The 15,162-nt window shown below is 41.0% G+C and overlaps 1 protein-coding gene across 1 annotated transcript in view; it reads left to right on the top strand.

Annotated features, from left to right (window-relative positions):
* The window catches only part of galnt9 (polypeptide N-acetylgalactosaminyltransferase 9), an 85,587-nt gene extending 77,925 nt beyond the window's left edge, over positions 1 to 7,662 (top strand). The window contains exons 9-11 of the mRNA XM_070964115.1: positions 767 to 862; positions 6,232 to 6,399; positions 6,578 to 7,662. Coding sequence (XP_070820216.1) covers positions 767 to 862; positions 6,232 to 6,399; positions 6,578 to 6,724 — 411 coding nt within the window. The 3' untranslated portion in view covers positions 6,725 to 7,662. The remainder of the gene's footprint in view (positions 1 to 766; positions 863 to 6,231; positions 6,400 to 6,577) is intronic.
* The last annotated feature ends 7,500 nt before the right edge of the window (positions 7,663 to 15,162 follow it).

Below are 15,162 nucleotides of genomic sequence, written 5' to 3'. Positions count from 1 at the left end.
TTCTGAGGACCTTTTTTGACTCTGTGGTGGCCTATGGAGTGTCTTCTGGGCAGCAGCATCTTGACTGCTGACAGCAAGAGACTTCACAGACTGGTTAAGAAGGCCAGCTCTGACCTGGGATGCTCCCTCCACCCAGTTGAGGTGATGAGAGAAAGGAGGATGACGGCTAAGCTCTTATCCCTGATGGAGAACATGTCCCACCCCATGCAGGACACTACTGATAGCACTGGGCAGCTCCTTCAGTGACAGGCTGCTGCACCTGCAGTGTGTGAAGGAGATATACCACAGGTCCTTCCTTCCTTCCTGCTGCTGTCAGACTTCACAATCAACACTGTTCCCAGCAGACCACACACAGCACAACAACTATCAATGTATACTAAACTGGACAATATCAATATTTCTTCTGTGCAATTCTAATGTGAATTCAACCATTGTCTTTTTAAGTTATTATATTGTTTACTTATCTGTCACATCTTGCTTTTATAAATAATGCTGCCTACTATTACCCTATCCCGTTTGCTGTTTTCACACAGCATATTTCCCAGTTGTGGGATTAATAAAGGATTATCTTATTTTACCTCTTGGCCAGATGAATAAGCATATTTCCCAATGCTTGAGCAAACTGTAATTTTGATGGCCATGTAGTGTACCTGCCCTCTACTGTCCTTGAAGCTTCTCTCTTGTCTCTTCCTAACTCCTACCATAATCGGTTCTTTAAACATTCAAACATTCATTAAGTATCAACACCTCCTCTGCTGTTTTGCAGGTGAGGAACAGCAAAGCAAGCGGCTACTGCCTGGACCAGGGCTCTGAGGACGATGACAAAGCCATCCTGTACCCCTGCCATGGCATGTCCTCCCAGGTCAGACAAGACCCATGAACTGCTTGTGTGTTTTCTTGAATGTACAGATCAACATATTCTGCATTTTCATACTTGAGGACTCAGGATGATGTGGTGTAATAACTCTCCTCTTTAAGCCCCTAGAAGTTAAATCACATTTTATTCAGTAAGTGGTGGTAGCAACAGCCCTACAGAGAGAAATACGTGCGCCTGATTGCTTCTCATTAACAGAACTATCGACTGGCACACACACATTTGAAGCTTTTATGTGAACAGCTAAAATGGTGCGTCAAGATACACTGAGGGCAGATTATATTACAACCTAAATCAGCAGTGAAGGAGTTCGAATAAATTGTAAATACAGTGAATTGTAAATCTACATTTGGGAGTTTCATAAATTGAAGTAAACCTGTTTCAAACCTGATTGAATCAGGACACATATTCTACTTGAAAACGTACTCGGGTTGAAAAGTAATAACCTACAAAAGATATTTGTCAGGATACTCATGGATGGAGAATTAGCAACATGTGGGTTTAGTGGATTTCCGATCAGAGAGGAACATGACAAGGCTGCCTCTTGCCTCCTGTCACATTAAATTAGCACTTGTCATAAATGTGAAAACGTTGGTAAACATGCTAAATTACAATCCGCATTTAAAGTGAAATGGACAAAATAAGGAATCACAGTATGCAGTTGAATATGCGGAGTTCAACACAGATATTTCCCTGAATCAGAATCAATGAGAACATGAGTTGTAGAGAACATTGTGTCAGTGAATAAGTAATCTGATGGAAAGCCATTCATTTCATGAACGAGCAATGTCTTTGTGCCCTTTATTATTCTTAATCTATCCGTACTTCTCATGCTGCAGCATAGTGTGGGCGAACACGTTTCCACAACTCGTCATGAAACATTGCTGCTCCAAAAACACTTTGTTAGACTGCAGCCCACTTAAATCCTTTCACTCCACCGGCTGCTCTTTTTCTGGAACTCAACTCCTTAAAATTTATGTAAAGACGCGCTTTCAAATAGCAGACAAAATCAAAAAATGGGATTCTTCCAGGTTGTTTCAAAACTAACTCACAGATTCATTCTCATTTAACCATATAATCATCAAATCTTCATCTTCTCAAATATCTGACAAGCAGAAATCCATTTTAACACATAAGACGCAGGGGTTCCTCTCAGGTGGGACTTCCTCATTCAGTTAAAATGACATCTTTCTTAAAGTTCGACAAAGCATATTTCAAAAATACCTTTTTAATAACTTAAGATATATTTTGACTGTGTGAATTTATTTGTATACTATGCATTCATAGCCACTTTTATTTAATCCTCCTGCCAATTCATTTTCATTATTTTTCATTTGTTTGATTTTAGCCTGTGCAAATACATGAAATGATTAACATTTTATGTGGCTCAATAATACCGTACAGGGTCAGTATGCATGGATTTGGAAGGTGTTCATCAGTCAGACAAGGCAAAAGGAACAAGGTAGTACAGACACGTAGCAGTGACAGTAGTACCGTAGAAATGACAATTGAGCAAGGCATCACCAACAGCTCTATTTGACCTGCTCAGTAGGAAAACTGGGCCACTCCGAGGTGAGAGTGCATGTAGTTATATGACTATGCAGTCAGATGCTGATGAAAAAAATGTGTGCTCAGCATAATAATTGACTTGAACAGATACCAGGACAAATGGCACTGTGAGTGGGAGGCCGTCGTCCTGTTTTTGTGCCTATTTTCCTTTTTGTGCTGTGGAATAAGAGACAAGCCTGAAGATGGCAAATCATGCAAATTCTATTCATGCATCACATTTTTTTTTATTATTATTATTACATTTCCCACCTTTCTCTTGCAGGTGAGTGACATGTTCATTATCAGTCATTTGAGGGAGCAGGAGGCCAGCAGCTCACCAGCCGCTCGTCTTTTGTTCTATAGCGAGAGCTCACTGGGGTCCAGTGATGTAAAGCTTCACTGCCTCTTTTAATCCTGATCCCCCAGGCAAACAAACAAATGGAGATGAATTTTGTGTCTTTGTATCATTAGATTACAGTGATGACTGACATTACGGTGAGCGGGCCGAATTTAATTTCGTGGGAGAATGTGATTTTGCATTCCTTTTTACCATTGCTCCTTTTACTTATGAAAAAATATAATTGGCCAGAATAAATCTTTATTGTAGTTCTGATGAATGAGTCTCTCTCTGCTGGCTCTCCCAGTGGAAATCTAAATCATGGATAATGTCTCACCTCTGTCCGATGCAGTGAAAGCACGGCGGATGAGCTGCATCATTGTTCATACTCACATACACACATCTTGCAGTAGTTTGCTAAAGTAAAATATGCATCCTCACTTCCTTTCTGATAGGCATTTCAATGGTAAAACATGGAAAAACAATATTAGTAAAGAAAAAAAAAAAAGAAAGAAGGCCATGATAGGATTACTGTGCTCCAGTAATCCTGCGTTTCCTGCATAAACAGGCAGAATATTGACCAGTCCGGGGTATGCGTAGGTGTGTGTGGTTATTTTGTAGCAGCCTGGTGTCGTTTGATAAAGGCAAACACAGTAGATGGACATGTCTAATCGCAGTCCTCTTTCCTGATGACAGGATGTTAGAATGCACACCGCTTTACTAACATTCCTGCTTGAACTGCATTAAATGGGGTGTTCAATTAAAGTGCTTTATTTACATTTTAAGCGTTGCTGTTTTATTGCTGCACATTTACATTAACTATTTATTTAGCTGCCATCGTGATTCTGAGATATCAACTCTCAGTGAAACATCTTTCTTTTCACCTAAAAGGGCCTCCGGGCTCAAAATCAAACTCCGAATTTCCTCTTACAAAGAATCCCAACTATTTGTAGTGCACTTGGGTGTGCATGGTGCTGATGGACACCTTCTGCACCGCTTATGCTGTGGGGCCTCTTAAGTCGCCCCTTTAGAGGTTTGTGTAGAGGTGGGAAGCTCACTCAAATTCCCATGCTAAGCTGTGGTACCATATAGAGCAGACCTGTGCAGGGTCCAGAACTGAGGCCCCAAATCAAGCCCTGTTTAAGATGTTTGCCATAATCTGTGGCATAAACTTACTCCTGGTGGAGCAAGGTACAGGAAAGGTACAAATGTGGAGATTACAACCCAATACAACGTACAAACACTCCATTTTATATTTACATTGTCACAGCGTAGCACCATTAATGAGCTAATTAAGAAACTTGTGATTAGCTTGACCTCCAAACAGTGGCTGCAAAACTTTTGCAATGGCAGGAAGGCAATGAAGCATCTAATGTTGCTGCAAGAGGCACAGGTTAATTGGCCCAGCAGAATCATTTCCTTGCGTTAATTATTTGTTATGGTCCCATTTTAAATGTATTAGCGTATAAAAGGCTGCCAGACTGAGCTGTAAACAGGTATTAGTGGGATTATATGGGGTTTTCTCATGCCCAGTTGTAGTTTACACCATGGATAATTCATTTTAGAGCCTTATAACCCCACAATCAAGCTGTCTGTCATAATGACCTTTAGTCTGCCACCTGGAGTATGTGTTTATGTAAATACTAAGATTTCTTAGACTAAAGAATTGTCCTTATCAGCGTCCTTATGACCAGCCCAACCAGCTCCAGTGAACCTTGAGTGACACTCAAAGTGGTGCTTCATTCTTTTCCTGTTTGTTCCAAGTGGCTCTTCAGGGCAGAACATTGAATTAAAAACCACCTGCCTTCTCTCTTCTCACAAGGAGCAGCACCCAGACAGACCACTTACTGCAGCTCCACTTTCTCCATCCATGTTCCAACAGTCCTCCACTTGGTTTACAGAGATGTTTACGTGTTAAAATTGTTGAAAAAAAAAAAAAAAAGTATTGGAACAGGGCTTATCCGTGTATGTCCTCAGTAACAGGTCTTTATGCTGTTGCTTTTGAAGTTTCATCAGATTCATTGACAGGTTTGTAGACATGGTAGTCACAAGCACCCACTTTTGCAGTGTGCTCAGAAACTTACTGATATTTCATCTCAATTTTTCAGTCAAACCCTTTGAAAAATCTGTTCTTAAGAAATTCAGAAGAAAAATCACACATACAGGAAAGGTTATAGCATGTTTTTGCATCATTAAAGCATTAGAATCCATTGTACTTCTGCTGTCTGCTTTTCAGCAATCTGGATTGAGAGGAATTCGGTTACACTGATTCTCCCAGGACTAACATAACATAGCTTCCTTGCCTGTGCTTTAACAGAAGACAGCATGTGCATGTGTTATTCAGGACAGTCATGAATATGTGTTCCTCTCAAAGCAGGGCTGCTGTTGTACTAAAGACCTCCCTATCTTTGGCATCTCATTTTTCAGAGAGGATCACTCGCATAAATAATAAATGCTATCTCTACTGTATCCTTACGTAATAGATACTTATCGTCACAGAGCCTTTCATGTGCAGGATTAAACAGTGAGGGATCAAGTTTTGGTTTGGGGAAGTATTGCAGCATTAACAAGCTGCAGACTGTGGTTTCCGTGCGATGCAGTTCACTATAATATTGTATAATCTTGCATTATTGAATGTAGGAAGTAGTTTAGTTCTCCATATTTGAATTAAAAAACTGAGTTAAGAGCTAAATCTGGCTTTTTGACATATATACATTTACCATATAGAATTATTGTGCCATAGAAATTTAAAATTTCCATGAATAAGATGGTGCCAGCTGGTGAGATAGCTAGCCTCTGCTAAGGCTAAAACCTAATTTACTTGCTGTAATTCATTTTGATATTCCACACACAATTAAATGAGGCAGTAGCTGAATAAAATCACAATGGAGAAAAAAAAAAAGCTCCACCTGCTGAAGACAAATGGTTGAGCAGATCTCAGTAGCTGCCCGCTGCAATGAAGCAGCATATCACACATTTAAATGACACATTTCAATGTATTGATTTCTAAAACAAAGTATTGCATTGATTTCAATATATATAGAACTGATGGACATACTGGCAGACGCCTTGTTTCGTGAGCACATTTTGATAGATAATGCATTTTCCCCTTACAAGGATTATCTGAAGGCTGCATTTCTATGTAGTATTCAGGTTCTATGGGAATTATTACTTGTGTAAAATAATTATCTTAAAGGAATGTAAAATGAAAGCATTCCAACCTTTCTATATGTCACACAGTCTGCAACAGGCTTAAAAACCATTTAACCATTTAAACCATTTTTCCCGTCTTGCTTGGACAGAGCAGCTGAACAGCATCACTGCAAACCACAGTCAATTTTCTCATCGAGGCACACGAGCACAGACAGCTTGTGCTTTCCATTGATGTTAAGTGTTTGTTTGTTGAAGCTATGATTGCTGCTGCAGCATGTGAGTCCAGAAGTCTAACACATTGGTTATCTCTTTGTCGCAGCTCGCTCGGTACTCTACAGAGGGGCTTCTCCAGCTTGGACCCCTGGGGTCAACCACCTTCCTGCCTGACACAAAATGCCTCGTTGATGATGGCAGAGGACGGACACCCAGGCTGAAAAAATGCGACGCCGTTTCAAGGATCTCCCAGAGGCTTTGGGACTTTACTCAGGTAAAAGGAAAACACATGATCTGATCCCTTGATCACTGGGTCAACACACCAAATGTAATAAAATAAGACAGTGACCCATATTTTTCTGGATGCTTGATCACTGTCATTTCGGCCACAACAACAGATTCCTGAAAGCCATTGTGTAAATTCAGTCACATTTGCATTGTTTTTGTTACAGAATGGTCCAATCATCAGCAGGGACACTGGTCGATGCTTGGAGGTTGAAATGTCAAAAGATGCCAACTTTGGCCTTCGCCTGGTGGTCCAGAGATGCTCTGGTCAGAAGTGGATGATACGAAACTGGATCAAGCATCCCAGGCACTGAAGCCAGAGAACAACCTCTGAGACAGTTTGGGCAGTGTTTCAAGTCGCGGTTGGATGTCAAATGTTGGACAGTTCAGAGAGGAGCGGGCACTGGTGGTGTTAGTGTGTGGTATTTCACACCACAGACTGCACTCAGCTTCCCTAAGGCCACGGAGCTTTCCAACGCTGAGTCTTAAAGAAGGATATGATCACATTTTCGACTGAGCTGCGTGTTCCCAGAGACCTTACGGCGAGCTGCGCTGTTTGCAATGGCCCACATTTCTGACATTCAGCTACATGTATAGAACAGAGAAACAAGAGACCTGAGTGCAGCCCCTGGAGGTGGCTCGAGATCCGAGTAATTCTTTTCTTTCTACTGTAAACTAAACTATCAGATCTTTGGAGATGAGAGAGATTTTGTGTATGTGGGTGTGTGCGTGTGTGTGTGTGTGTGTGTATGTGTGTGTGTGTGTGTGTGTGTGTGTGTGTGTGTGTGTGTGTGTGAGTGCTTTGTTTTTTCTGAGTGCATTTCAGCAAATCAAAAGATATGATTGCTGTCAGTTGCCACATCAAAATGATTATGTTGGGCTGTGATTTGGAAAGCTGTTTTGGACATATTGTGCTGCCCTGGCAATACATGTAATAGGCTTCAAAGGGGCTGGCCTGCCCATCATATGATCGGGAGGCATTTCACCTGCACTCACACAAACCACTACAGTTCTTTGTTTCTTTGTATTGCTCTCAGTGAACAGGAGCAATCATGTGCCTTTTTTCCTCATTTTTCTGCTTAATCTGACCAGGGAATGTCAGTCCCAAAAGCATGTACAAAATTATTTGAAAATGATTAATATATAAAACAATGTATAAAACAGTCTAATGATAGTAATATATTGTAAAAAGTGAAAAATTGATATCCGTCCTCTGATAACAATTAGGATAATAAAATCATTTTTATGATGAGCCGCCTCTCCGTCTTTCTCTTCCCAAGCATTTTTATCACTGATGTCAATTCAAAGAATTCAGTGTAAACTTTTGGTGTGTGTACTTGGCTGTGGGTTACATAAAAACTACACATTTTTTTTGTGCTATTGTAAAGCCAGTTGCTAACAGCACCAGAACAATTGCCTGTCTTTTGTTTTGCCTGCACTTGCAACCATCTCAAGCCTTTATCAGGTTTCTGGCCCTGTGTACTGTGATTGTTCCAAGCCGCCCACTGTATAGCCGGTCTGCAGAAAGCACTGAAAGCTTTCCAAATATTTTACCCAGAAAGAAACTTCTTTACTTGCTCATTTTTTTCTCATGTTTAGCCAAAAATGTGTCAGATGTGGACTTGAAAAGGTCTTTTGACGTGCTTTTAACTTAAATGAAAACACGTCTATAAGACATCCACAATCTCTTTTTAGCTTCCTACATTACTTTTATTGACATGCACTGTAATAAATTTACAATACCAACACTGATTCTGTACAGATTGTGTTCTGGTGTCTCTCCCCTGAACAGTGATAGTCCAGTCATTGCACTACATCACAATGCATGGAAAGCCTGTCAAGCCCTGAATTTACTTGCACTGATTGTTATATTTTGATTCCAAAAGCCTCAGCCTTATCCTCAGCATCATGTATGTAGCCATCAAGTACATATCTACCCGTATTCATATCATATTTATATGGTATTTTATTTTTATTTAGAGTGAGAACAAGATGTGAAAGCGTGACTTCTTTTCCCTTTAACACAGACATCATATGCAGCAGGATGTAAGCTAAAAAGTGCTGTCTACCTTGAAAGCACTGAATACAGAATAGCCTCTTGTTGCATTCACAAGAGGCTTCCTTGTGTGTCCAATCTATTTCTGCACTATCCTCAAGCCCAGATATACAGAGCATTTTAGGACGCAATGGAAAGTGAAAAGTCCTTTTTACTGGGGTTAGCCATGCTATCCAACCAGCATGTTCCACAGGCTCATTTTAATTTGGTTTCCAGCTGGTTTACCCTGAGAGATTGCCTGCACTTGCCACCATGTCATGCTTCTTTGCCTCTAATCATTTCACATAAGCAATGCATCATCTCTGTGTCCTCTAAACGAAGGCTGCTTCAGCCCTCCCAAGGTAATATCTTATTCTGGTCTGCGACAAGGTTTACAAACACACCACCAATGCAATGTCTCACGGCCCCTTGTGTCAGGAAAAAGCCTGAACTGGGAAATTATTATTCTAGCAATATGGGTTTCCCCGGACTTAACACCTGCAGAATAATGTTACCCCACCTGATTCATGAATGGATTCAGTGGGTTACTGCTCTGTGCCACAGAGGCCCACCTGCTGAGTCAATTTACAGTGGGCTCCAAGAAGAGTGGTGCAGATGGCTGACAGCAGAGACTGAGAGCTACAGGACGATATGTGGCTTAGCTGTATGTGCATGAAGTGGTTTTGTGTGCATTTTTGTGTAAGGAAAAAATGTCCTTCATAATTATTTGGTTCAAATTATTGTTGGGGTCAGGGTAGGGGTACTGCACGCTAATCAGCTCTTTAACTATCAAACGCTTGTGGCAGACTTTACAGAGGCTGGACGCTGTGATCATCTTGGAAACACAACAGTCATAGTGAGTCTTTGATTCCAAAGCATGAGGGACAGTTTCATTCTCAAAGAAAACATTTTGAGTGGATTATCATTTAAAGTTAGGGTTATGGATTAAAGTTAAGGATTAAGGTTAGTGTGTGTAACTGTGAGTGTGAGTGAAGTCTTGTCACATATATAATGTATAGTGTTACAATTGGGTGTGCAGTGTGTGTATGCACTCATTGCAGCAGGTGAAAGGGAAGGTTAGTCTGCATTAAAGGTTTCATTTTCCCTCAGATTGGATGACAGAATGACAGTGACTGATGGGCTGGTGGAGTGTGGGAGGGTGGGGGAGAGATGTGTGTGACAGGGAGCTGGAGGCGGGAAACAGTGTTGGGGGCTGGATGGACAAGGACACCACATCCGTCTCATGAGCATGGGACCCTCGTTCTTTCTCATTGTGATACTGACAATACTCTTTTTACCCTGGACTGCAGCCAAGAGGGAGAGGTGACTTCATTATTCAGACAGCTGCAGGCTGGGGGAGGGGGTCGGGTGGGGGGTACAAGGGGTTGGTGGGTCTGCTTTCAATGGTGGCTGACAGAAGTGTTGCAAAAGGCAGCATTTCCATTGTGAGGCCAAACTGATGCTAATTTCCCGGACTGCCAGAAATGGATACTGTTTGCACATATATTCACGACCATGAGAGAGCCAGGAGAGCCATCGGTGTATTATTTATCTGCAGAGAAACTGACAGCAATTACTGCTGTGTTTGGAAAGCATAGATCTGGACACATCTCCAGCTCAACAAATGAAAAAGTGCAAAAGTTTTAATGAGCAAAGTTTGAGGAGCAAACACACAAACCTTTATAATTGGAGATGATATAACATATAAACAGAGATTCATAGAAAATTGCATGTGAATGTGCAGTGTAGATGTTGTCTTTGGGGGTACAGGTATAGCTATATCCTTAAAAACAGAGATAATCCCCCTTCCCTCCTGTTTCTTTACAGTGGCAGAATCAAACTGACCTTTTGGCTCTGTCTTCACAAATCCATCAATCAGGATTATTAAAAAAAAAGAAAAAAGCCTATTTTCCTGTGGTTTGGACAAGAGCCAGACTTTATGGGAACTGTTGAGTGGATCATTCCTGCACACTTTAACGTCATAGTTTACGAGCCCTTGTTGAGATAAAATGATCATTTCTCTATACAGTATTTCACCTCTTTAATAGTCCCTGTCCGAGACAATCAATGTTCGCTCCTCATTCTGGACTGACAACAGGAGACATTTCTCCTTGTCATATTTTTGGCCGTTTAATAGCATCCCATTTACACAGATACAAAATGGTAAAATAAAATGATACTCAAATAAGCTTAATATATGTGTGTCCCAACCACCCAGCGGGGCTTTGCCTAAGCAGGGTATCACCTTTAAAGAGAGTACTGTTTGGTGTTAAGGGTCATGGAATACAGTGCTCTCATGTTTGATCCACATCGCTACTTAAGTGTTCTTGAGTATGATACTGAGATATGTGTAAGAACATTATATTATTAGCAACTTTTGATAAATATACTTGTAATAATTGTAGCACAGACAATACCCTTCCATACCTGATGAGCACCTCTCACTACGGGGCATTTGTGTATCGTTTGACTAACTCCATGGCTTCCACAAACAGGAAAAAAGTAAAAAAAATAAGTTGAATTTTAGGACAAAACTAGTATATGTATCTAAAATCCAAATTAAAACACCACAGGAGGTGAGCCAATAAACATGTGGATGGTGGTAAACAGAATTCCAAAGTTGGAAGGTCAGGTCTGCGTGTGCACACCACCCACCAAGCGCCTGTGGGAGACAGCAGGCCCTACACCAAGAAGCATGAGCTACACACTTAATATCAACAATATCCATGAGAAAATATCATGCAGTGTCAGAGTTAAGAATACGCCACTGCAGAGTGTCACCCAGTGCAGGCCCACCATAGAGAGGAAGCTGTGTGTCGACATGGACCCGGCCTTGTACTGAGTCAAGCTGTTGATGTGAAGAGGAGAAGGAAGCCACCTGCATTACCATCCAAAACATCCGAAAACAGGACAGACAGTAGCTGCCGAGCACTTACCGCAGCCTGGTCTCGCCTACTAAAGGTACACCTCAAATGCCAAATATAATGGAGGGAGAGGATTAGGAATCAAATGAACAAAAAAAACCCCAAAACAAAACAAAACAAAACAAAACAAAACAAAACAAAACAAAACAAAACAAAACAAAACAAAACATCAAAAGGTAAAATAACAGTGAGTAGCCTGGTCCCTTTTTAGAAAACAAGCAAAAAGCGTTAGTTGCCAGTCCTCATGCTATAATGTACTGCCCATACAAGAAGGGATGATAAAATATATCGCTGCTTTGCAAAAATACACAAATTCCTGGAACACAGTTCAATACAGGTTAAAAAAAATGCTATAAACAAAGCAAGAGATGAGAAGCACACAGACAAACAATGCATGAGTGAAGCATAGACAAAAGGATAGCACGAGCCAAAGCCATTCAAAGTCACGCAATGGAGCTTAAACTACTATGGACATTACCGCCACTTGGATCCAGTTTCCAACTGTGAAGGGCAGGTTGCTCACATCTGATATCACCTTACTGAGATTAAAGCCATAAAAACAACCTTTAGGCTGCACTTGTTACAGACACTACCAGAACAAACACTGCAGTAATCTGTTTGCATACCTGCATGAGAGGGAGAATCTGCCAAGACAAGGTGCGCTGAGTCACTCTCTACTGACATCGGTGAACTTTTTATCACTTCCTGGTCATATGACCATGTTATGTGACTGTGTGTGTGCACCAATCACCTAGATTCCAAACATATTTATTTGTTTTCCTTTGAAGAGTTAGATAAGAAGGTTTGATGTCACTCTTTTGCTTGTGTATTAAGCAGCCTATGAGGGCAAGAGCTGGGAGACGGCTAGTTTAGCTTAGCATAAAGACTAAGAAGAAGTTGCTCACATAGCTCTCTTTAATGTTAAATAAAGAAATGGCACCAAGGCTAAAAAAGACAAAACAAACATCCTGTTTTGATCCTGTTTTAAATGGTATGCAAATAGTAATGTAAGAATGTAATGGAATGATTTATGGCATGATGTAATTATTTCAGTTCATCCATCCAGCACTTCCGTGCAGCGTCTCAGCATCGCTGGGTCCGGTTGTTTTGCACCAAGAAATACTCTGTCTAAAACCACAAGTATTGCTGAACTTTTGAGAGAGCTGGGCAAGCTAATTGCCTCCCAGCTCCAAGTCCGTCTCAGATAGTGCTATCTTTTCACATCACTCTGGGAGACAGAAAATAAGCGTATATCCCAAAACTCTTCCTTTAAGAGTTTGGCCTGCATAAACATCTGTTTAAAGTATTACTGCAGCTGTTGCATGCATCTGCTCGTGGAATCGGGACCTGAGCACCTTCAGTTCAAAACAGTTGTTTCAAGCTGGAGTAGTAGTACTTGTTTAACTTGCAATATTATCATGTTGTGAAAAAGCTACCAGGGTTTATGTTAATCTCACATTCCTGGCAAAGTGGCAGCTCATGAGAGACAAAGACAGACAAGGCAGACAAGAGATGTAATGAGTTTTTCTAACATGTGCTTTACAGCGTCTTACACACTTGATAATACTTGCACATAATGACTTATTCCTTGTTGAACAGATTCACCTGTGGAAGAAATAATAGTAAGGGTGAAACAGCCTGAGAGCTTGGCAGCCAGGCAGGATTGTGGAAAAAAGTCATGCTTTGGGCAAGTCAACAGCCATATCTGCTGTCAAATGGACAAAAGTTCATGAAGACTTTGAAAAGCACGCTGTTCCCATCACTTGGATCAGTGCTACTAAGTAGACTCTCGCTATTGACAGCTAACGGCAAGATCAAACACCTCGCAGAGCAGTTTTTCTGTTTGTCTCTGTGCCTCTCTCTTTAGGTGCACGGAGCAATTTCCTAATCAACAATAATTGTTTTATTCTGTCAATACTGCAAAGGGCCGATGGAGATTTCAGACAGTTATGATGTACAAGCTGATGGGATGAGAGAGTGGAGGGAGCGGGTACGTGCCTGAACAGCTTGTGGATCTTATAATGAGATCTCCAGAGATGAGCAGCACAGTAGCTCCAAGACACAATTAGGCCCAGCGATGCTCTGCCTCCAAGATAGAACTGTATAGGCAGTACAGAGGTGGTATCTGTGCATGGGGGGGAATGCGTGTGTATGTGGGTGTGTGCATACTAGTATGTTTGAGATTCAAGCAATGCAATAAATAATAGACCGTTTTTAAAGGGCTGAGTATGGCATATGAAATGTACCTTTTTCCTCTGAATGGAGGTGATTTAAAATGACTGTGATTTCAAACTTGCTTGGTGTTTGGTATTGGTTTGGTTATGTTTGACACGTCAGTAATACTGTATGGCACCATGTGTTTATATATTGATTGTACTTTCTGTAGCTAGTCAGATCACATCCTCTCTTCAGATGAAGCTGCAGGCTGGTTTGGAAACCTAATGGGAAACCAGCGCCTCAACATGGTCTCTGGCCATTGGTGAGGACAGCAGCAGTCCTTAATGCTCAAATAAACCCAACCGAGGAGGAAACTGCTCCAGGGTTCAAAACAACTGCTGTAAGCCAATAAAGTCTGAAGATGCCTTCAGGCCTTGATTGGGCACATGAATAGAGAAACAAGTTTGATCTGTTTAGTGGGCTTGCATTTAATGCAATAGAGAACGAAAACCAATCTGCAGGAACAGTTAGCAGCCAAACTGGATGAATTTCTAGCTTGCAGAGTGACTGTTACTATAATCTGAAATTGTTCCGGCATTTAATAGGAACAGACCATGATAAATAATCAGCCTTTGCAGGACGAGGATCACATTAACATTAATAGGACTTATCCTACACACGACCCTGACATGCAAGTCTGTTGTGTTGGGAGTGTTTTTTCTCCCACCACAAGTTCAAGCTGTAAAAAGCATCTGGACAATAAATAATAAGTATTATTATAAATAATAATGTCTCTGATATTGATCAGCAACCCTGATTCTCACATCAATACAAACATACTCACAGCTTCACAGATTGCAGCCCAGGCAGTAACAACTGGTTGTGAATGTTCAATAGAATAGCAACTGTGTTTGTACACGGTAAACATGTAGCTTGTGTTGGATGATTACTTCTTAAAATCAGTTTTCTGATGGCTTGTATAATATGTATGACTGTAAACTTCAAGCTGCATTAATCTGTTTTTTTTTTTTGTAAAAGCAACTGATCAAATGACTAGTTGTAATTTGAAAAGGATTGTTGGGTTTCTGGCCAGCAACTCCAGTCTCATTAGCTGTGTGTCCTACTGCAATGGGCAACTTCAGCCAAGAAAAAAAAAAAAAGAAAATCTGCTAAGTCCACTGTTTGCTCCCAACCCATCAACCAACCGCAGGCGAACAACGTTAGCAGCTACATAGCTGTTAAACAGCCACTCATGAGTTGGCAGAGACACACAAAGAGACAAAAAAACCAGACTGCATACTCGACAGAAGCCTGTTGGGTGGACAAAAACACAGCTCTAAAATGAAGCTGTCATTTCTTTCTGCGGGACGTGGAAATAATAACAGGTCAGTGTTGTGTTTTCAACTTTTTCTGCCCTTTTGAGTGGCCAGAATAATCAATGAGCGGCGCTTTACCAAAATCAACAGTGCAATGTCATTACAGCTGGATTAGTCTGCCAACAAACATCCACTGAATATGCAGCGAATTCATCCAAAATCCTTTTTCAAAGTAAAACACACCTGACTTCCAGAAATGATCTCTGTCTAATTTCTGATAAAAGCACCCAAATCCAGTTATGATGGCAAGTGCTTACATA

Source organism: Chaetodon trifascialis, chromosome 6 (genome assembly GCF_039877785.1).
Source record: "Chaetodon trifascialis isolate fChaTrf1 chromosome 6, fChaTrf1.hap1, whole genome shotgun sequence".
NCBI lineage: Eukaryota > Metazoa > Chordata > Actinopteri > Chaetodontiformes > Chaetodontidae > Chaetodon > Chaetodon trifascialis.
This window is presented reverse-complemented; position numbering and strand designations above follow the sequence as displayed.